Source organism: Doryrhamphus excisus, chromosome 8 (assembly GCF_030265055.1).
Source record: "Doryrhamphus excisus isolate RoL2022-K1 chromosome 8, RoL_Dexc_1.0, whole genome shotgun sequence".
Lineage (NCBI taxonomy): Eukaryota > Metazoa > Chordata > Actinopteri > Syngnathiformes > Syngnathidae > Doryrhamphus > Doryrhamphus excisus.
The window spans coordinates 3,023,221-3,047,453 of record NC_080473.1 but is presented as its reverse complement, the minus strand read 5'-3'; the positions used below and the strand labels follow the sequence as shown (position 1 = coordinate 3,047,453).

At 42.5% G+C, this 24,233-nt stretch overlaps 1 protein-coding gene across 2 annotated transcripts; it reads left to right on the top strand.

Annotated features, from left to right (window-relative positions):
• Positions 1-142: 142 nt before the first annotated feature.
• Positions 143-24,131, top strand: exoc3l2b (exocyst complex component 3-like 2b). Of its 2 annotated transcripts, none has more exons than XM_058079584.1 (15): positions 143-337; positions 11,508-11,999; positions 12,102-12,328; positions 18,895-19,157; positions 19,245-19,517; positions 19,587-19,705; positions 19,777-19,891; positions 20,094-20,204; positions 21,499-21,599; positions 21,658-21,774; positions 21,857-21,992; positions 22,148-22,270; positions 22,330-22,485; positions 22,549-22,670; positions 22,779-24,131. In XM_058079584.1, exons 2-15 carry the CDS (start codon positions 11,545-11,547, stop codon positions 23,068-23,070), a joined length of 2,610 nt encoding a protein of 869 aa, XP_057935567.1. In that variant the 5' UTR covers positions 143-337; positions 11,508-11,544; the 3' UTR covers positions 23,071-24,131. The 2 variants fall into 2 exon arrangements, with proteins under 2 accessions (XP_057935567.1, XP_057935565.1); XM_058079582.1 differs by lacking the exon at positions 143-337 and adding an exon at positions 3,106-3,623.
• Positions 24,132-24,233: the final 102 nt, after the last annotated feature.

Here is a 24,233-nt window from a genome sequence, read left to right as displayed (position 1 = left end):
GTAATACTTATTTATAGACTTCTTCTGCACACTTGTGAACATCAGATATGAGTGTGTGTGTGTGTGTGTCAACAGGGGAGGAAGAGGAAAGGATGACCATGTCCTGTTGCAGCTAGAAAATAAAGCAAACAGGAAATGAGGAGCAGAAGTCTCCAAGAGCCCCACAAGGCGCCAGAGGAGACGATCAGGAACCAGCCCAGGCGAGCAGAACCTGAACCACCACCTGAAGGAGAAGGGGAAAAAAGAGAGGAGCATCATCAGGCGTCCTGGTGGAGAGATGTTTGAGTCGTGAGGAAACATCTTGGAATATTTCCGTCATCAAAGAAGAAGAAGTGAGGTAAGCGGCGCCATCGTAAGTCCTCACTGCTTGATGAATGAATGAATGAATGCCAGAGAATAAAAGACAGTGAAGACATCAGCATGAACAACATGCACTCACTCACTGGCGCCCCTTGTGGAATGTGGTAGAATTTAGCTATTTATGTATGTTTGGACAAAGTAAACAAATTCTAAGTTGAAGTGGGAGACACTTCCTGTTTACTGGATGGCCGTGACCAACTCTCTCTTTATGTGAGCAGTTTGCAGCATTTATTCACTTTTTTAAATGTAAAATATCACATGGTTGAGTTGCCAAAGTTGTCTAATGTAATCTGTAGCTTAGAAAAAAAGCCATCCAAACAACACAACACGTCAACACACACGATGCACAAATCTACCTACTGCACCATGTGGGCATACAAATATTCCCGCCGCAAGGCATGCTGGGTAGCTTGTGGTACTCGCATCTTTGCTTGATTGCAAAATATGTTGAGGAGCTCGTCGGAGAAGTAAACATACTCTTTATATCCAATTTTTTATTGTTCACCCTTGATATTGTTGTTGCAGCTGGACTACCCAGCATGCCTTGCGGGTAATTGAAACAACAGTTTTAAGTTGCGTGCTGTGTTTAGAGCTTAGTTGTTGATTTATGTGATGCATTAACCTGATGTGGATGTGTTGTGTTTAGGTTTTGTTGCACTGTGAGCAAGTATGTCATTCTGTTTGATGCCATATATGTATCAATGGACCAGTGCATCTAATTTTTAACCCAATGTGACCAAGTTGCGACCTCTTCTGTCTTTGTCCTTTGACGTATTGTATTTCATCAGGAAGGCCAAGCGTTCCCAAACAAGAGACATTAACCAGGAAAGAGAGTTTTCAAGCTCTGGCTTCTCCTTGGTACTATTGCTACCCATGATTCCCGCTAGCCTATAGGGGTGTCCAGACTGCGGCCCTGGGGGCCATTTTTGGCATGTGTTAAAAATATAATTTGACAAAGCAGTATTTTACAGGAATAAAGTCAAAATATTTAAAGAAAAATGTTGTAACAAGAAAATGTTGCAATTTTATGATAATAATGTGGTAATATTATGAGGTAAAATTATATTATTTTTGTAGCACAAAGATTGAATTTGAAAGGAAAAAGTCAAAATAACTTGAAAAGCAAGCAACACAAAATAGAGTTGTAATTTTTGGAAAATTTGGTTGGAGGAAAAGATGTGACATTATTGGAGTCAAGTAAAAATATTATAGGAATAAAGTAATAATATTACAAGAAGAAAGCCGAAATGGAAAAAAAACTGCTGTAATTTTTACAAGAAAAATATTGTCAAAATATTAGAATAAAAATTTTATTCTAAAGAGGAAAAAAATGACTGTTTGACCATTTACAGTTTACAAGAAGTCCTAATATAATGAATAAAAATAATGTCATTCTAGTAGCATACAGCTAAAGTTTAAGTCATGATATTTTTACAAAGTGAAAAAGTAAATTAAAGTCATTTTTGGAACATTGGGTTGGGGGAAAAAGTTGTAATATTATGGGAATAAAATCATAATATTATGAGAAGAACATTTACAAAGATTATTTAGGAAGATAGTGGAATATTTGGAAAATTAAATAAAAACAACATCAATAGGATCGGTTCCAACTGCTTTTTTTTTTCCAACTGCTTTTTCACCTATGCACCCTTTCATTTTTTTTGTATCTGGCCCTACACAAGCTAAACGCATGGTACACGTCTGTACCATGCCAAGATTAGAAAATCCCTCACCATGTCCGTCAATTAGATCTATGAGTCCCCATGCTTTGTTATCATGGATTAACATTTCTCCTTATTTTGGAAGAAGCATGCAAAATCTATTTTAACTTGAGTACATATTTTGATGTGAGCTGCGCTATTGGGGAGGTGCAGTGGGCTTTCGAGATCAGACATGTTTTAGAGGTATATATCAAAGCATATTTTGTTTGACTTCCAAACAGTTTGACGTTGGAGATGTTGTATTAAGGAGTGTGTGTTTGTGAGATGGCTACGGGGAATAGTGTATAGATGAGAGAGATAACGCTGAAGAAGATGAAAGAACGTGATGACACGTGTGTCACAGCATCGTCTTCTAGAACAGTGGTTTTCAAATGTGGGTGGACTGAAAGGCGCTCCAGGTGGTAATTGCTATTTAAAATATGCAATAGGGAAATATGGAAATATGTGATCTAATGTTTCAATCTCATATGTGTCCCCTGGTATGTTTATTGTTACTGATTACACACACCAAAAAGTAATACAAATTATTATTAAAAAGAAAAGTATTTAATAAAAATAAAAAAATATTGAAAAAAGTATATAAAAAATCATTTAGAAATTATAATCATAAATATATTAAATTTAATAATCTATAGATAAAATTAGAAACACACAAATATAAATATAAATACAAACATAAATATAAATATAAACATAAACATAAATATAAATATAAATATAAATATAAATATAAATATAAATATAAATATAAATATAAATATAAATATAAATATAAATATAAATATAAATATAAATATAAATATAAATATAAATATAAATATAAATATAAATATAAATATAAATATAAATATAAATATAAATATAAATATAAATATAAATATAAATATAAATATAAATATAAATATAAATAACACTAAGTACCTATATGAAATATAAGTATATATAATATGAAGTATAATAAATATTTTCTTTGCTTGAGAACCACTGGTCTAGTACATCATCATCATCATCATCATCACCAGTAAGGGACCAGGAAATGAATGTTTTGTGTGTGTGTGTGTGTGTTTAGCGGCTAATGCCAGTGCCAGGAATGTCGACACACTCGCTCACTAATGGCAGAATGAAGACTTTGTATTTTTCCTGCAAGGGGGAGGGGCTAATTTAGAGGACAACCATGTGACCTCCAGAATCAGTAGTCAAAGTTGTCACTAATGATGTGTCCTCTCACTACATCTGCCCTTGACAGACTGGTGATGTGTTCAAGGAACCCGTACATACTGTAGTCGTACATGGTTCTAATGGTTCTATCGTGTTGCTGTTCTATTGACCCACCCAATCAACCCGTAGACGCCCAATTCGACTTTGACCTTCGAGTGGGCCCTCCCACTTTCAATTGCGACATGTCCGACAGCCCTTAAACGCAGCACAGTGCAGGGTTCACTCGCGTTTAACCGCTGAGGGAACCGAGCCTAATCGAGCAATCATATGATGACTTCTGATGACACTTTGAGCCGCTTTTAGCCGACAACATGACTCGCAGCGGTGAGTGTGCGTGTTCGAACCCCGCAAGTTAGACTTTTTTCCTCCTGTTTTTGTATTTTTATGAAAAGAGTGGGAAAGTGCATAACGTAGAGGAGACGTTGCTTATGACGAATTCATGTTAGAAGCTGATAATAATAATAATGAGTGAATGTGAAGAGTTGAAGAAATAATGAATGAAGTCCGTGTGTGTCAGTGAACATCACATTTTCACTTGAACTGTGGTGGTTACGAATGGACTGTGTGCTGTGTGACCGTAAAATATTCTTAATTACGTCAAAATCTTGATTATGAGGTTGGCATTTGTTTGCATTTGGACCATGCTGTGTTTAAATTTACAGGAAATCTCAGACACAATCTTAAAGATAGTTTGACTCACTGCTTGTTGATCATTGACAGCCTCTCAGACACTGTCATAAGCACTTGAGCTGTTTTTTTCCATGTCATGTCCTGATATCGTTGTTCATTTTATGGGAAAATACCACTTTGGTGTTGGATTTGACACGTTTGTGGTCTTAAAGTCAACACGAGTATTGATTCTTGGCCTAAAATCATGTTTGCACTTGAAGGTTAATAGCTAACACTGCAGCGGCATTGCCAAGCAGGACGGTGTGCTTATGTGCACCTGTGATACAACCTTCATGTTCATCTTAGTATCAGATGCAATCACAGTCAAAAGAATATCAGCAAACATAGCCAAAAGAGTATCAGCAAATGTAGCTAGAAGAACATCAGTGAAACTAGCCAAACCGTATCAGCAAACGTAGCTAGAACAATATCAGCAAACGTAACCTAAAAAGTATCAGCAAACTGAACCAAAAGAGTATCAGCAAACTGAGCCAAAAGAGTATTAGCAAAGGGAGCCAGAAGAGTATCAGCACACGTCGCCAGAAGAGCATCACCAAACATAGCTGGACGAATATCAGCAAACTTAGCCAAACAAGTATCAGTAAACATAGCTAGAAGAGTATCAGCAAACATGGCCAAAAGAGTATTAGCAAAGGGAGCCAGAAGAGTATCAGCAAACATAGCTGGACGAATATTAGCAAACTTAGCCAAACAAGTATCAGCAAACGTAACCTAAAGAGTATCAGCAAACAGAGCTAGAAGAGTATCAGCAAACTGAGCCAAAAGAGTATCAGCAAACATAGCTACAAGAGCATCAGCAAACAGAGACAAAAGAGTATTAGCAAAGGGAGCCAGAAGAGTATCAGCAAACATAGCTGGACGAATATCAGCAAACTTAGCCAAACAAGTATCAGCAAACGAAGCTAGAAGAGTATCAGCAAACATAGCCAAAAGAGTATCAGCAAATGTAGCTATAAGAACATCAGTAAAACTAGCCAAACCGTATCAACAAACCTAGCCAGAACAATATCAGCAAACGTAACCTAAAGAGTATCAGCAAACTGAGCTAGAAGAGTATCAGCAAACTGAGTCAAAAGAGTATTAGCAAACATAGCTACAAGAGTATCAGCACACGTTGCCAGAAGAGCATCAGCAAACATAGTGGGACAAATATCAGCAAACTTAGCCAAACGAGTAAAAACATCAGTAAAACTAGCCAAACCGTATCAGCAAACGTAGCTAGAACAATATCAGCAAACGTCACCTAAAGAGTATCAGCACACGTCGCCAGAAGAGCATCAGCAAACATAGCTGGACGAATATCAGCAAACTTAGCCAAACGAGTATCAGCAAACGTAGCTAGAAGAGTATCAGCAAACATGGCCAAAAGAGTATCAGCAAATGTAGCTAGAAGAACATCAGTAAAACTAGCTAGACGAATATCAACAAACTTACAAATACATATGTCAGCCTTTACAAAGATAATAATGTTGGTTAGCTAGTCATTTAACAATGTATTGTGTATTATTGTGTACTGCAGGGGTGTCCAATATATGGCTCGGGGGCCATTTGCGGGCCAACATGTGTTTTCTTATTGGCCCGTGGCACATTATAGAAATACTATTTAGCAAAAAAAATTGAAAATAGGCACAATGAAAAATGTTGATACTAATAATAACACAAACTGTATTTTTTTTGTGAAACATTTAGAAAAATATATAACAATATCACAGCATCTTTTGATATTTTAATATGGACCCTCTGGGTAAAAGGTTCGGAGCAACGTTCAAGCAAATGTATTAGATGTGATGAGCGGATGTACCTAATGTACCTAAGAAAAAAAAATAGTGAGGGCAGTTTATGTTATGAATGATTGACTCAGCTGCACAATGGATGTTGTTGGCATGCAGGATGACTCAGCCAAACATTCAACATGGGAATTTTCTCTGATGGAAAACGTGGAGAAAGGCGTCCATCTTTGTGTGTGACGTGTTCACGCTGGGCTTTTATCGGGCGCCGCATTCGCTGGCACATGAAAGAGAAAGCAGTTGAAAGGTCACATCCGTCCTTTTTTCATCTGTCCACTTCCTGCCAGCAAAGTGAATGAATGAGCCAGAAAGGACTCAAAAGCTGGAATGTATGAAAAAGGGGAACAAATGCAAACCCCCTCCCCTCCCTTGGGGGTTATTTTTGGGCATGCTGACTTTGACATTTTTCACTTCCGCATGAAAATCACAGAACCTTCTCTTGAACTGCTGAACTTTGTCACCGTTTGCTCGCGTTGACCTGAGCGCAGCATGCTAACTAGCTGCTAGCATCAAACTGCGCCTGTTTGAAACTCACCTGCGGTTGCCATGGACACCAACAAGCTGATAATTGGTCTTGCTGCAAAGGATGTCCGGATCTTTTTCCATCAAGCATCACTTTAATATTTTGTAAAGCACCACATGCTAAGAGGTTATAGAGTATATATGTCGTCTCAGCTTTGTGATATTCCTATTATAACCCATTATAGTATCAACTTCCCTCTTTTTTATTTTTCCAACTATTTTGAACTTTTTCTTGTAATTTTGATTTCATTCCCATAACATTTTGACTTTATTATAGTAAACATTTTCCACAATCCCAATTTTCAAAAATGTTTATTTGTTGATTTGTTTGTTTCTAAAATACGTATTATTATGTATTATTATTTTTTTATGTTTCAACATTATGGTAATGAAATTACATGAATTAATTGTTATTATTTTATTACGACATTATTAACATAAAATTACAGCTTTTTTGTTAGATTACAGCTTTTTTCCTCTTAATATTTTGACTTTATTTCCATTTTTTCTGTTGATTTTTTGAGTTGTTTTGTTAAATGACAACATTTGATGTCTTACTGTAATGGTACAGCTGCTCCCCTTTAATGCAGTGCAGTGTATTTTCTGTCATGGACCCCCCCCCCCTCAAAAGTCAAATTGCATGTTGAGTACTGTTAATGTACTATAAATTTGTACATGTTGGTAGGTCTGCATTAAATTGAAGCCTCTCACCCCCCGGGGGGGCCCACTATTTGAGAAGCACTGCTTTAAGGCAAAGGACATGAGTGCAATCTCGGCCCCCGAGCACAATTTTAGTTTTCTCCTTGATTTATTATTTTGCACTAAAAATAATTAATTGAACCGTTTGTTTTTCAGAGGAGTAGAAATAATCTGTCCCAGTGTCAAACCGTGGCCACCATAAGCGCTTGATGAAATTATCCTTCTTTTGGGGTCAGAGTGCGATCCTGGGTGTGCCCCCGTGTTTGCCCACCGTCATTCCGATGGTGTGACTTTTCGGAGGACACTCAGCAAATGTTTTTGCTTGCGTTTTAGTTCAAGTCCCAAAGATGACAAAGGATGAATCAGTTTGGAATGTCAGTCCGCAGGCTAGCTGGTGTGGCTGGTGTGGGTCTTATTATGGGATGTTGAAGTGGACAGTGGACAGGAAGTTTCAGGATCTTCTCTGGAGAAGGTTGAAACAATGTGACGTGAAACATCTGGATCGCTGACCCCTGAGGCAGACTTGTTTGGTATTGCCGTCCTTCACTGCCTTGCTGGAGGACCAAGTGGTCAGAATGTTCTAGTTCTGGGCGTACCATCTAACTTCTCTGTCTTGTCCGAGTCTTAATGCTAAGCTAGTCTGTGGTTCCAGTCCAGCAATCATTGCTTTTACTTATTGATCAAGGCTGATCACGCCGATCTGCGTCTTCTTCACACAAATCTGTTCTGATCCACGTGAGGCTCCGAAGTGTCTCCATGCTTTCGTGCAGACGTGGGAGAAAATCAGTGTTTTGCAAGTCTCAAGTCTTTAATCCCAAATCTCAAGTCGAGGCAAGACAGGCTGAGTCAAAGCCGATGTCTTAGGCTTGAAATGTTTGAGTCCTTACACGTGTTAAGCACTTAAGTGTTGACCAAATAAAACACCTTGACCTCATCATTTGTACATTTTCCTCAGTAGTTAATCACTGCCGCTCTCCAGCAGGCTGGCGCTTCTTGTTTGTTCTTAAACCTGATGACATGTTAACAGATGCGTTCAATGAGGTAGATTCTGTGGGAAAAATGTTTTTGTCTCGCTGGAAATGACCTACTAACGGTCATGTTAGGTGACTACATTTTCAAGTCATCAGACTAAAAGTCCAAGTCAGGTCCAGAGTCCAATCGGCTTCCAAGTCTTTGGTGATATTGCCAAGTCGAGTCCAAAGTCAGTGAAATTGTGACTCGAGTCCATTTCGACACCTGTGCTCTGGTCTGACACAACAAAGATCTTTCTCCACTGTCAGGATGCTCCCCTCGCTTGATGGAAATGCACTGTGAAGCAAACGAGGAGTGCCTGACAGGAACACAAAGCCTTAGCTGGATGGGAACTTTCAGACTGGGTTTGAGATGCAAACGACCACGTTGGAAAGTTCTCTCATGGCACGCGTGGTTACAAAAGGTCACAAAAGGTCACAAAAGGTCACAAAAGGTCACAAAAGGTCACAAATTACCAACTTTGACCTCTTTCATTTGCCAGTATAGTGGAACTGTAGTAGATTACGAGTGATATTTCATGAATCAGCTTTTGAAGGTCCTTGTTTCCATGGAAACGGGGCATGTGAAAATATGAGCTGAATAGGAAATGATAACGTTTGAACAGGAAGTGCTTATGACTTATTTGTGCTAGTCGACTGTCTTGTGTTGTTTTTCCTTCGACATCAGCGCCTTATCGTCACACACACACAAGGAGGAGGAGGTCAAGGCTGAGTTTTGGGTTGTCGCCTGATTGGCTATCGTCTTGTCTTCCTGGTTTCCTGTTTGCTGACGTTGAAAGGTGGCGACCTCTTGACCTTCACTGTCTGTGAGGACGTTTCGGGATGACTGATGATGATGACTGACTGAGTTGTGTACTTTGTGCTCCATTAACGGAGCAGCGTCTCAGTGGCGCCCCCTTGCCCCCCGCTTCTTTTTTTGCTTTTTGGACCGGGCCGGGCCCCGCAGAGGCCCAGCGGTGCTGGGGCTCTGTCCGTCACACTATCGCTGTCCTTTCCGCTTCATTGTTTGTGTCCAGAAGCTTCCGTGATGCCCTGCGACCCTCTTGAAGAAAACAGCGTGGGTTTCCTGACCTGCCGCCGGGGCTGCTGGGTATTTATGGAACCAACGCCGCACAACGGCTTCCCACTCCGTCCTGCCCGCTCTGTGTGTGTGTGTGTGTGTGTGTGTGTATGTGTGTCTATTTCTGGCAGCAGCAGTGTGTCCTGAGCTGGTGAGACTGGAAACTGATCACATCAACAACATCCGCACACACACACACACACACACACACACACACACACACACACACCTTGAATTCCTTAAGCCACACGTAGGAAACTTGAAATAATTTTTTTTTTCATCAGTGTTCATCAGTGATGGATGTTAGACATTGTTTGTCATCTTCAGTGTTGCAGACAAGCTGTAACTGTACACTTAGCATACAAGCTAAAGCACAAGCTAAATTACTATTTAATTTTTTTCTGGAATAACCCTGTCACAAAAACGGTGTGATACTACACTAATGTTTTAGGTTTGGTGTATTCCGATGATTAATTGTGAAATATATTAAGAAATAATCAATAATGTTTGTTTTTGATAGTATTTTAGCCAGTTAGCGTAGCCTAGCTTGATTTAGCTGAGCTTTTATGGGCTCCTTCATAGCCTCGTATTGAAATTCTCTATTTTTATACAACCATAAGCATCAGGAGGCAAAATTTGCCACCTAGAAATGTACCAGTAACTAACATATTTGATTACTTTGCCAGCATAACTTTGTTTTAACATATTAGCTTAGCTTGGCTAAATTTCAGCTTGTCTGTCTGGGTTGTGTGGTTGTAATTTGTATAAAATACTGGTCGGACAGCAACAATCACTTTCACCACACCTTTCTTCTTAAATATTCTTACATTTTGTACCTTGTGTAATAATAATTCTTTATTCCCATAATATTTTGACCTGATACTTTTACAGCTCTTTTTCCATTTCTTCTATATTTTTTTTCATTAAAATGTTCCAATTTTGTTCTTCTCATAATTGTGACTTTATTCTCATAATATTCTGACTTTATTTGCTGAACATTATGATGTTTTCCACAACCTAATAGTAATAGTACAAAACAAAAATGAAGTTGTCATTTTTGTTTTGTATGTGTCTCATAATATTACCACTTTTTCAAAATGAAATATGACATTTTCTGATTAGATTACTTCTTTTTTCTCTCAATATTTTGACTTTAGCCTTGTAAAATTACTGCAATTTTGTTCTTTAAGTTATAATTTTTTGAATATGTCGCAGACCAACCGCAAAACAGCCGCTGGCCACAAATGCCCCCCGGGGCCTGTCTTAGTGTCATATTTTACTCTGCATGTTTTTTTATGTATGCACAATTTTTTAATCTTCATTCCTTATTTTGTTCTTTATTCCCCTGTCTTGGAATATTTTGTCGATTAATTATGAATATATATTGAAAAATAATTGAACAAAATCATGGTATTTGTTAAAAGTGCTGGGACAAACTAGACTGGCCTATGCTGTTCTTATTATTGGTTTAAGCTGAAACATAGCATTGTTTACCAGTTATCGCGAGTTACCTTAGCTTGATTTAGCTTTTCTGGCCCTCGCATGTAAATCCTCTATTTTGACACAGTCTACTAAAGGTGTACTAATACCGTAATTCCGCTAGGCTACATTCAGGCTAGTCCTTCTGGGCCGTGTGGCCTGTACGAGTCTGTGTTCCTTATTGAATGAAAGGTTTTGCTGTATTTTGTTAATTAACTGTGAAATATATTGAGAAATAATGTAAGAAATGACAATATTTTGCGAGTCGCGCCCTCTTTTCGTCCGTGTGAGTCAGTAGATACTTGTCTCTCTGATCCCAGCTCAGCCCTTGTTAATGTTTGAAGACTTTATGAGGAACATCAGGAGCTTTATCACTGGAGGCGTTACATTGCTGCTAACTTGGTTGCTATGGTTACCGAAACATATGTATTTGTGCAAGATGACACATGTGTGAATTTATTGTTATCACCCATGCTCCTGCAGCCAATCAGAGAGCAGGATTTCTTTTGGTTTTTATTGTCAGGTGTGAAAGTTAAACAATTGATTCCTTCATTCTCGTTCTTTGTCTTGATGGGTGTGAGCAACGTTTTACAAGCGATTGTTTCTTATGGCTTTTATCTCCTGACATTTTATCTTGTTAACATGTCAAATGTGTCCAACCGCAAATGAGAGACTATGAAAACCTTTTACAACGTGGGCGTAATCACTGGTTTAACACAAACTAGTCCACTGTATTATCTGTATGAATTATCAGTCAAATGTAATGCTTTATAAATGCTTCAAAAAGATGATATTTATTGATGGGAATAGTTCAGTTCGATCCAAATTTGTGCGAAAAGCTTTCAACTGTTATCGGGCTGGAGTACAACGGCACACCGTTATAATAATAATTGTATTGGTTTTAGCTAATTTCTAAAATTCAAATTGTTAACTCTTCCAGGTTCCTCCACCCCTCTTGCCCCTCCCCCCGCACCACCATGCCCATCCTCAAGAACCTGCCGGTGCGCCTGAAGGGTGGCGGTCCGACCCTCGACAACGCCCTGTTCATACGCAGGATGAGCCTCAACATCAACCCCCACCACCACAACCCCTTCGACCACGACGACGATGATGACGGCGGCCATGGCAACCACTGGTCGCCGGGCGGCTCTTTCCTGGACGGCAACGTTCCCGGGGACCGCAACCCGTTTGAGGATGAGGAAGACGAGAACGAGGCCAATGAGGGCAAGAAAGGCAAAGGCGGCTCGAGGAAAGGCTCCTTCAAAATCAAGTCCCCCCTGAAGAGTTTGGGAAAGTTGGGAAAGAACCTGAGGATGTCGGCGCGCAGCAAAGACAGCACCGCATCCTCGCCGCAGGGGTCACTGCAGGGGACGCCGTCGCCCGGGGAGAAGAAGAAGCGAGGCAGGAGGAGCTCCGAGGGAAGTCTGCTCAGGTAAGCGCGCAACATTCTCCACATAATATGAAGAAGATGACTGTCAGAGGTCGTTCGCCTACTGATGCCTTGAAGTCAAATGGACGCCACCGCCTCTTGCAGGTTTGCAGGGAAATACCGTGAGACACTCAGCTTTCGTACCAACGGTGAGCTCAACTGTGCAGAGAGCGAGTGTGACTCCACCAGCCGCCGCGTGTCATTCATGAAGATGGTGGGCTTGGGGAAGACGAAGAAGGAGTCCGGAGCTGACCACTCCTCGCAGAGCCCCGAGGAGCCGCTGGCACCCAAGGAGCCGGTAGAGGAGGTCAAGCCCAGGGAGCCCCTGTCAGGTAGGAGAGACACATTGTTCCCACTGGGAATCTGCGTCATGGCCAATGAAGCTACTTTGACAACCCACCACAGCCACAAATAGATTGCAGTCCTGTGGGAAACTCTGAAGCTAATTTCAAAACATTTTACATGGTCTTGTGCATGTGATACTTGGAGAAGAAACTCAGAGGAGCTGCCGTTGGAAGTCAAATGATGCACTTACCAGTTTGAGAAAGTTGTGGATGTTCAAGTGCGGGCTTGTTGTTGCCAGACGCAGCACAAGAGACGATCAGATTACTGTGTGTGATTGCTAAACAGCGCCGGGCTGTTTGGACCTTCATCAGCCTTGTGTACCATTTACACACCAGCAAATACACCACACCCAGCTCACATAAAGAGCACCTACCTGGCCTGCGTGGCCGTCAAACAACCTTGACAAGTGCTGACAAGGTCCGACCCTATTTTGACCCCGACTTGTTGTCGTCACGCACGTTAGCTTGTCTGCACAGCTGGAATGCAGCTATGGTCTTCAAACATCTCACCTGCATGGAGACATGTTCTCTGCGTGGTTCTGATGGCCACAACGCGATAACATGTGCATGGGTTCCACCTCAGAACCAGCATGTTCTTCAAGTACTGTCAACAAGGAGCAAGTTGAACGTAACACAGCATAGCAGAACAGAACGTCTCCCACAGTCACGCAAAGCTAATACTGAAATGTCTCTTTCTGGTCCGCAGTTTGACCCTGGAAGCGTGCTGGAGGAGATAATGTTGGACTTTATAGGTATAAATGTCAGCAGTGTTTGGGAAACATCAAAAGGCAGAAGCTCTGACTTAACGGTTGTCATGGCGATGTCACCTGCTTCCTTGACACTCGATTGCTGCGTCTGCGTTGCGTAACAGGCACTGGGTCACGGCGCGTTGATAATTCGCTCACATCGAGCCTGACGGGAGCAGTCAATCATTAGCGCGTCCTTCATTGTCTTGGCGGAGGTCGCCGCTGCCGTAAAAGTTTTACTGCTGCAGGGTGACGTCCTGCACTCTGACAGCCTAAAGTTATTTTCAAGTTATTTATCAGCTTCATATAGGAGGAAACGACAATGAACAGTGTGTCATGTAATGTCAGTGGAATAATAAAAGGGGCAAATCACTCTGACTTATGACTCATCTTTAGCATTAACGTCGCTCTATTTCAGCTATTTTTCCAACTTTGTGAGTTAAAAAGTGCCAACTCTTCAAAATGCAAAAAGAAGAAATGGGAGTGAGACAAAAAAAAATCTGACTGAGCAATTTATTGCATTAAAGTGAAATAAGCTCTTCATCAGCTCATCTAAAGTTTCAGACTGAAGCTGAAAAACACATAACCCGCCCTAAAAAGAGCTCTGTAATAAGCAGCTGCGTCATTCTTGAATTAGTAAACATTCTTGATACTAGTTGTGCCAGAAGATGGCTTCACGCAGAACATCCACTGTCCATTTTTGCAAACTTCCCTTGCCATGCAACCCCAAATGTTATCAACTGGATTTAGACGAGGGGGAAACATAAGATGCTCCAAAAGAGTGACCTTATTCCTCTGGAGGAAGTCCATTGTCAGACAGGCGGTGTGAAGTGTAGCGTTGTCCCGTTGTTGTCATGACCTCACAGATGAGGGTCTTCAGTCTCCACATAGCCATGTACCTTTTGACACCCCTGCACAACCTAAAGCTTCTTTGTTCCATTGAAGGATCATGATGGCGCCCTCTCCAACGTGCCACGTGGAAAACATCTCAAGTGGGATATCATTGAAGAAGACAAGGCCTTTAAGGATGCCTTTTGTTCTAGCCATTTCTCTCAGATATGATGGTCATTGGGCTACGCTTGGCATCCATAACAACCTTGATCAAGTCTTGACAGGCTGAAAGAGGCCTCAATAATCCCACCGTGTTCAAGGAGAAAAAGCTTTTTTTGCCTTTGTCATCAAGAAATCATCAGAAAATGACATTGAATCCACCGTTTTGCCAAGATATTAGCTAAATCTTTGCACTTTTTCAACTGGTCTTTCATTTTTTATTTTAAATTGGGAGTCCATATAGAGCACAAAATGTAGTATTGTATGGTTGTTTGTCTATATGTGCCCTGTGATTGGCTGGCGAACAGTCCAGGGTGTACCCCGCCTCTCAACCGAAGACAGCTGGGATAGGCTCCAGCACCCCTAAGACCCTCGTGAGGAAAAGCAGTAGAAAATGAATGAATGAATGAATGTAGTATTGTCACCATTCCAATTCTTTCTCATTACTTTCCATCTTCCACTGTACTTTGTAAAGCTTTCTTGTTTAAAGGGGAATTTTGCCCATCATTCAGAATCCTTATGTGAAACGTGAACACTTTTCTTTCCCTTTTCTGTGCATTCTAGCCCGAGAAAACAAGTTAATATGAGCTAGCTAACAACTGACCTCATGGGAAATACCTATTTTGACGCTAAAGTATCTGTATAAATGCGCCCCAGGAAAGTTTTGGTAGTGTTTTAAATCATCAAAATAGGGCAAGATGCTGCAACTATTACATGTTATCATTAGTGTACGTGTTAATGCATGATCACAGCATGGATGTGAGGTTTTTCTTCATAGTCAAAATAGCTGGATCCCAATGATGTGCATTGTTAGCCAGCTCATATTAACTTGTTACATGAAATATGTTCATTTTTCACATAAGGATTGGGAATGATGGCAAAATTCTCCCCAAAAAGTGCAGCTCCCCTTTAATTTTTGATGTTAGAAAGTGGAGCAGACCAATAAAAATAAACTGCGTGTTGCAAAGGACGGACTTTGGACATCCCTGGTCTACTTAGAGGCAATAGTGAGCATTGAGATTGTGCAGTGGAGGAGATGTGGCCTTCCTGGCGTGGAACTGTGGGGTGGTGAAGCTAACGTAGAGAAAAATGTGAGAGTTCACATTACAATGCAAACACTGCTTCAGTTCTCACACACACACTACTTTTTTTTAAAATATACATTAATGTAAACATCAAATGTAAATGATCATCTTTGCCTCTGAGGGTGAACATGAGCTGCTTCTGACTCAGCGCTTTTATTTCCCAAGGCGGCATTCCTGAGGCTGACTTCATCCTTGACACAACCTTCAGCTTCTTATTCCATGTTCTTTTCGCTTAGTACAAACCGTCCTGTGGAGGTGGCCTGCACCAGCAGGGGGCAGCATATCACCTGGCCTAATACACCAGATAAAGACAACAAAATGAACAAAATGTCATATTTGTTTTGCACGAGAAGTGAAAATATATCACAAATCATCTTTGCAAGTGGTTTATGTTTATGCTTCACTGGACTCATTACCACCCCCTGTAGGATGCAGTGGTACTACAAAGTGCTCGTCCATGGCTATTGATTTGCAGCCTGTGTAAATAGTTTGTTTTTTTTAATTGTCCCTCGTCACATTCTAAAAACACAAGTACAATAGTCCCTCACAATATTGTGGTTTATTATTGCGTCCTTGTGACATTGTGCTTTTTCGGAAATTAATTAATGAAGAAATGGTTACTGTTTTGCGGTGGTATATTATTAGTAACATTGACATAAAAGTGATTTGTAGTATTCTGCTCACTAGGCGGTAGTAATGAGACAAAACATTATCTTACTTTACTTTACCTTAACACTGCAAGAAGTCATGACCTCAGCCATGGCATGTCTCCTCTTGTTCCATGTGGAAGTGGTATGTTTTTTTGGGCTTTTCTTTTGTCCAGCCATTGGGGCGGATAGTATTATCGATCTAAATGCCCCTACATGCTAAACAATTTTGTGTCAATGTGTTAACTACACCTTCCCTGGTATATGCAGTATTACTTGATGTTTTTTGCTATGCAAATTTGGAGCGGCCAGACCGGAGCTGGAGGGGATAGAAAAGAAAAAAAAAGAAAACAGAGAGGGGAGTGTGGGGACAAGAGGTGGACAATACAAAGAGAGAGAACAAAAACAGCAACAACAACAATTGCAATGACAATAACAGAACAACAGAAACAAACAGGACTACATCAGCAAATGTCAATGATGGTTATAAAGGACCATAATGGAGAGGACAAAGTATTAAGCAGCCACAGTGATATTTTGGCTTCTTAAGACTAGAAGAAATAAATTCAAGGCTAACTGGTTAGCTCGGTAGCTCACAATCTTGTTGTGTTGAGTTGCAATGTGGTGTGAACAATGAATAAGAGGAAAAGGTGACTATAGGGGTGTTATTCCATGTCTACAAGGCTCTAAAATAGGCGTTCTATGTGTAACTACGAAAATACTCCATTTATCAACGCTGAATCCAAGGAACCGCTATAAATGAAGGACGATTGTAAACAAGAACCCTAAGAAAAACAACAATAAAAGTTGTCTAAAATATATTAAAGTGAAAATGGTAAAACTAATAAAATTAAATAATTGCTGTTTTGTGGTTGACTATGGCCTATTATTAGTCAAAAAAGTAGAACATAGATATGGATTTCTTTTGGGGAAAGCGCTAGAATTACAGCATCCAACATCCTTAGCGACACTTTGATGATATTTAAATTGCTGCACAGACAGGGTGTGTGCTGCCTCCGGTGGCCGTGGAAAGAAGTGCTGACTCAGCAGTCGCTAGCTCCACAGTGATACAGAGGGCTTGAAGATAGTGTCTTAAAGATGGTGGTGTGTTAGTATGAGGAAGTGGGTGATGGTGGGCGGGGCCTCATTCCTCCAGCTGTAAGAAATTTCCTGAAGTTGAACAATACCAGCAGTGTTTCTGCGGAGGGTGCACGCGTCCGTCGTCTGGCTCGGAGTTGCTTTCAAAGTGTCGTGATATCGCCTTACTGTGGCCCCGCCCTGTTATCGACTGACTGACACGCTCAGCATCACAGTGATGGAAATAAACACAATAATACATCCACGGTGGCTTCCTGTGCCAGCAGCCAAGATGTCTGCCAGTGTGTTTAAAGCGGCAATGCCTTAAATAACTCACACAACTCTCACGACCAAACTTTGACCTTTTACGAGAGCAGGAACTGGACATGAGAGTGCTGTGGACCACCACATTCCACCTTTAAACATCTGCATATGGGTGGAAAGTTCAAGCCTGCCATGTCGTGCTCACATTGTTCCCTTTAAGAGATGCTCTTCCTCTCCGTGTGTGTGTGTGTGTGTGTGTGTGTGCGCACGCTCATGTGTGTGTGTGCCATCCTGTCTTCCTCTGTTGACGCCAAGGCAGACAAACATCTGCACATCCTTACACACTTGTACATTCACACACACACATTCAGGTAAATGTGCCTTGGATCGGATTGTCGGAGTTAAATGTGTGTTATTGTTATGGCTACTTCATAGAGCAAATATACTTCTTTCAGCAAATATACTGTATATGAATAGACATACAAAATTGCCTCATGATATTATACATACAGTATGCCCGTGCATTAGATTATTACATTCCTTTCCATTCTCTTCCACTTATCCGGGACTGGGTTTGCGGCGGCAGCAGTCTCAGTCGGGAAGCCCAGACTTCCGGGTCCCCGGCCACCTCCTCCAGCTCTACCAGGAGGACACCAGGGCGTTCCCGGCTGTGAGACATAATCCCTCCAGCGTGTCCTAAGTCTGCCCCGGGGCCTTCTCCCGGCTGGGCAACCCTGGACGAGATGCTCGAGCCACCTCAACTATCTTCTCTCGGTGTGAAGGAGAAGCTGCTTATTTAATTATGTTATAATAAGTATAATATTTGGTAATAAACATATATTTTGTTAGTTTTATTAACATGTTTTCAATTGTTTGCTCGGTTTTTGGGAAGACCGAGGTTCGATTCTCTGCTTGGGCATCTCTGTGTGGAGTTTCCAGGTTCCTCCCACATTCCAAAAACATACTAGGTTAATTGGCGACTCCAAATTGTCCATAGGCGTTCAAGAATGTGAGTGTGAATGGTTGTTTGTCTATATGTGCCCTGTGATTGGCTGGCCACCAGTCCAGGGTGTACCCCGCCTCTCGCACAAAGACAGCTGGGATAGGCTCCAGCACCCCCGCAACCCTCGTGAGTAAAAGCGGTAGAAAATGAATGAATGAATAATAAGTATAACATTTGGTAATAAACATATATTTTGCTAGTTTTGTTAACATGTTTTCAATTGTTTGCTCAGTTATCGGGAAGACCTAGGTTCGATTCTCTGCTTGGGCATCTCTGTGTGGAGTTTCCAGGTTCCTCCCACATTCCAAAAACATACTAGGTTAATTGGCAACTCCAAATTGTCCATAGGCGTTCAAGAATGTGAGTGCGAATGGTTGTTTGTCTATACCCCGCCTAACACTGCCTCTCGCCCGAAGACAGCTGAAATAGGCTCCAGCATATCCCCGCGACCCTAGTGAGGATAAGCGGTATAGAAATGGATGGCACAGGAGATAGAGCAGGTCGTCTATAAACCGTCAATTACCTTTCCATCAGACTGCAGGGCAGCTGTGGCTACAGATATAGTTAACCATCACCAAAGTGTGACTTCACTTCATTGGGTACCTTGAAAATCTTGTCCATTATTATTAATAATAATTTTTTATACATTTATTGAAAGTCCTTGTTCCCTTGTGACTTTCAGTCTTGGAGATCCTGCAGCTGGTCAAGAAGCGGGACCTCCTCTTGGCCGACACTCACATCTTGGAACTGGAGCAGGAATGTAACGGGCCAGATGGCGGGACGCAGCCGGAGGACGTGGGCAGCCCGAGCGTCAAAGACGGCGGCCGCAGGAAGGCGAAGGACGTGGAGCTGCTGTATGAAGAGCTGCAGAAGGAGCTGTGGGCCGTTGTGAGGGAATCCCTGCGGTCGCCCACCGCCGGTCCCAACTTGGGTCTGGTGGTTCAGGTGAGGATCACTCCACCCTTCCAGCCTGGTCTCGACAGCAGACAGGTGTGATTAGTTGTGGTGCCATTAAGGCGTGTTTGAGTGCAGGTGCTGCAGCAGGAAGAGCAGGCTGACCTGGACCGGGCCTGCGGCGAGTCGGCGTTGGGGGTACCGGGTGGGTCCAGACCACGGCAGCTGAAACGGCGCTGGAAGGCGGCAGTGGAGGACGCCGCCGACAGTTCGCTGCCTCAGAAGACAGAATTTACAGCCGGGGAGCTGGGGGGGTATCTGGACCGCATCCGAGCCCGTGTGGTGGAGGACTTGGGTGCCGCCAAGAGGAATGTGGTGTCAATATACCCCGAGGAGTACCACGCCTTGCAGGTGTGACAGGAAGTAACATGAAGTATGTCAATCCATGGACTTTGTAATAACAAACTGTGAACCCCTCAGGTGTACATGCAGAGCTACCATCAGGCGGTTGCTAGGCGACTACAGGCCATCACTGACCAACAGCTAGAAATCACTGACATTTACTCTCTGCTAGACTGGCTGCACAACATCTACAACAGGTAGGACACACACACACACACACACACAAACGGATCATGATATCATCATACGTGTGTTATGTGTGTTTCAGGGACGTTTTGGCGAAGTTGTGCGTCACGGATCCTTTGAGTGGCTCTCTGCTCAAACCTCTGCTGCCTTCAGAGACGCTGGACAGACTGGAACAGGACTGCCTCAACTCTGTCAGGGTCAGACACAACTACACAACAACTACACCGTCTTTGATTGACAGCTCTTAGAGGGGCGTGTCTGTATATGACCGACAGCAGACGGAGGGTTTGATTGATGGGAGCTGGAGTCAGGGTGTTTCGGTGTTTCATAGATGGCTGCTGGGGATTTGACAATGTTGGGGACGGTGTTGTGAGGTGTGTTTGATTTACGAACCTGCAGGCTAAGGTGACCACCGAGCTGAGTCAGGTGCTGGACGACGAGGAGAAGAGGTGGTTTGAGACACTGCACGTTGAGGAGTATCACATCACTCTGGCCAAGACCATCATACAGGTGACCATCCTGCCTCTTTGTTACCATGGCTACTGTCGCGACACAAACTCACACACACGTTGTTTTGTGTCTGTGGACATGAAGTCTTATGTAAAGGTGAATTCCGCTACGTTTTGTTCTCTGATTGTATTCTGACTTTGTCCTTCAGCTGCTGCCAAAGTCAACATCAGCAATTTCCTCTTCTCTCTCGCACACACACACACACATACACACACACACCTTAGCATCATCATCATCATAATCATCATATATTTGGACCAGATGCTGCCCTCCAGTGGCCTCAGACGTCATAACAACAATTACAGAAGATCTTTATTGACACTGTAATAAACTGAAACAAACTGAATGGTTGGGTATGATTATGCCCCAAACACCACAACATCATCTCGGGTCTGGAGGGAGCATTGCTGGAAGAATATAATTAGATTTTTCATTACACCAGAAATTAAACAAAAATATCTTAAAGTTACCCAGCCATGCTGGCGTCCGTGTGGTACAGTCAATGTCAACCATTCACATGTGTTTTGGTTCTGCCCAAATATGGTTTGGGTTCTGCCCAGTGTGACTTTTTCATGTGAGACATTGTATCTGGGCCACCTGGTGGGAGACTCTATGTTCAGAGAAGATGGGTATTTATATAAAATCATGTTGGTAGCAGGTAAAAAAGCCATTACCAAAAAATGGCTTAATCCAAGACCCCTGGTACTGGAGGACTGGCTTTGTGTGATGAACACAATACATGACATGGAACTATTTCACACATAGATTGAGGACTGAAGAAGACATATGTGGAGAAAAATGGGTGAAATGGACACTGTTTACGGACAAAAATCAAGGGAATGACTCGAATTGCACCATGAACCATGAGGGAATGTGGGATAGCCAAATTGTGTACTATGTATGTCCAGTGCCCCCTTTTTGTTTTGAGTGTGTTTGTGTTGCTGTTGACGTTTTGTGTAAAAAAATAATAAAGTATAAAAAAAAGAGAGGGGAGGGGTAATCTCAGAAATTAAGCTAAAGCGATCTCCCACATCCCCAGATGCCTAAGGCTATTAGAATCAGGTGATAAGTATGTGGAGGACTTGTTTTGGAGACAAGGGGCCTTAGCTTCGAGCAGATATAGTAAGTAGTGTTACTAAAATAAATAGAATAATGAACAAGTGCAATAACAAACCATATTTTTGAGTATTCTCACAAATTGTCTTTGAATGCACCATGGTGCATTATGATTCTGTTTGGGTCACCTATAGAAGGTCTTCCTGACACAAGCGTAATGTCATGGTTTGTTCTCCAGAGGCTTCAGGTTGATCTGGAACGTTCCGCCTCCATCAACAGGAGCTTGGGTTCCAGAGTGGCTCAGTGCAGCCTCAACGGCCTGGCGGACTTCCTTTACAGGTACACCCGCACATCCACACGCACGCCCACAGACTGAACGGACATTGTCGTCTTTCAGCTTCCAGCGTAAAGTGGAGCTGTTCCATGAAGGTATGCAAAGTGGAATGTTTGGAGATCACGAGGATGGATACGTGTCCAGAACCATCGCGCTGGTCAACTGCTGCCCCCCCTTCAGGTGACTAGCGGTAGACCTCGCTCAGTCACATTGGAACATCGCGTCTGTCTTATAAGAAAAAGCTGTGTGGGGGTGTGTTCAGAGGTTTTGTGCAGCGGTGTGCCCAGTGCGAGCTGGCGGCCAGCGAGGACTCTCTGAAGCGGGCCAACAAAGCTCTAGACCACATTGTCCAACAGGGGGTCCGAGTCCTGTCTGAGCGCCTGTTTCTGCACATCCGGGTAATATAGACACACGTACAGTACAATGAAAGGGCACACTTTGGAGTGACCTTTTATTGTGGCCAGCCTCATACACACTGGTGCAATAGTCACGCTGTCTGATCTTCTTATGCCACAGATGTGATGTGTATAGATAATCTGTGTGTGTGTGTCAGCCTTTCTTCGAGCGTCTGGTGAAGAGGAAGTGGCTGAGCAACACGGAGCCGTACGAGCAGATTGAAGCTGTGATTAAAGAACACTTCAAGAAATATCACAGGATGGACAATCCACCATACCAGGTATACATACACGCACACACACACACATAAACGTATATTACAGCAACGTTTATCTTCAGCTCCTGGTGGCGGAGGTCCATCGTCGCGTGGTGATGGAATATCTTCGCTCGGTCATGCGAGGACGAATCATTTGCACGTCGCTAAAAATGAGGAAGAGGATGGCCGGCCGCCTCAGAGACGAAGGCAGAGACATAAAAGTCCTCTTCAAGGACCTGGTCAGTGTGAGAGGTCACTATGTGGACATGTTTGAGTGTGATGTAGTAACACATGTTCTTCAGGAGTCTCCATCAAGCTGGCTGGACGGCGCTCTGTCTCACATCTCGGAGGTGATCCAGCTGGAGGACGTCCCATCCATCCAGATGGAGGTGGGAGTGCTGGTGCAAGAGTTTCCTGACGTCAGGTACCAGCACTTGAAGCCATTGTTCATGTTCTTATAATAAAAAAAAAAAAAGCCGGAGCTGTCACTTCCGGCTGACCTGAACACAGCTTTTTTCCACTTTCTCTACAGAAAGAAGCACGTGTCTGCCATTTTGAACATCCGGGGCATGACCCGGCAGCGGGAGCGCCAGGAGATCCTCAACATTGTCAAGGACATCGAGAGCAGTGACGGCGGCGGTCCGGCCCGGCTGTCCAGGGACCGTGCCCTCTTCTCCGAGGTTCCGGTCACTTCTGAGGTCCACTGCCTGAACGTGGGCCTGAGTCGCATTGCCCTCACCGCCTCTTCGTGCTTCGCCACGCTGCGGCCGCGCAGACGCAAAGCCCGCACGTCAGCCCACGAGAACCCGGAGGATGTTCTCTAAAGCGTCTGGAAGCGTTTGGGACCAGCAGGACTCGACTGAGGCCTGTTAGCTTACTACTGTTCATGTAAACATGACAAGACTAAAAAACTCACTCCTAAAATGATTTAGAGAGATGGCCTCATGTGAATGACCTTCTGTTCAATGGGTGGGGAACCGTGGGCCATGTGGGGCCAGTGAGCAACTTTGATCGGGCCCACCATGCTCTTCTACTAAATAATAAACATTACTTTGATCAGATGTTTTCTTAAATTTAGTATGGTCCTCTGAGGGCTTCATCAAAGGTTCCCCACCCATGTTCTACTGGTTCTGGATGACTTTAACAGAACCATAGCTGACAGCTTCTCACTCTGCATAGGCTAATTGTATGCTAATTGGCTGTATCTAATGGATCCAGTTCTAAAGGATTGTCCAGTTGGTGAAGATATTCTGTCACGTGACCTGCATTTCCGATGGTGGCCACTAGACTAAAGCTTCCCGATGTTTGCTTCCTTCAGTTTGGACATTTTTTCACTGCAGTGACTGTGGAAGCACTTTAAGCCAGGATCCAAATGGGAAGGTGGGAATGCGGCGCTGACACCATATGGCTGAAGACCAACGGGATGCTTCTTTGTTATGATATGTTGCACATGAAGAAAGAAAAAGTAGAACTATAAATCACGGTACTAGACGACCATGTGACCAGTCTGATTGTATTTAAAACAATGATGGTGTTGGTGTTCAAATAGATTGATCATGTTTTGGTGGTAATTGATCAGGGTTTGAATGCGGGAGAAAAAAAAATACTAATTGACTCACTATGATACAACTAAACACTATTACTGTGCAATCAGCCATCCTCAGATTTTTTTTTAACATTTACAAAACTAGCATTTGAAGAATCACCAACAGGAAACACATTCTGACTCGCTGGCTGAATAATTGGAACATTTCTTTGAAAAATATAATTTAAAAAAAATCTCCTCAGCATAGGCACTTTCCAGAATAAAACCCAGATGAAAGTTGACTCACATCAGATCAGATTTGTAATTCACGACAATAAAACAAATTGTGTCTATAACAAACATCATGTGATTGGTTCATTGTGTTCCCATAGCAGTAACACGTTGTGACCAATAGAAGCCAGTAAAGACACGCACACGAAGCGAGGATATCCTCGCATATGA

Bases quoted from the DNA above. Each gene is read 5' to 3' on its own strand.
- exoc3l2b (XM_058079584.1), top strand. From the start codon at position 11,545: ATGCCCATCCTCAAGAACCTGCCGGTGCGCCTGAAGGGTGGCGGTCCG. The intron at 19,706-19,776 runs GTAGGACACACA...TGTGTGTTTCAG, and splicing joins CTGCACAACATCTACAACAG to GGACGTTTTGGCGAAGTTGT. The intron at 20,205-21,498 runs GTGACCATCCTG...TTTGTTCTCCAG, and splicing joins TGGCCAAGACCATCATACAG to AGGCTTCAGGTTGATCTGGA.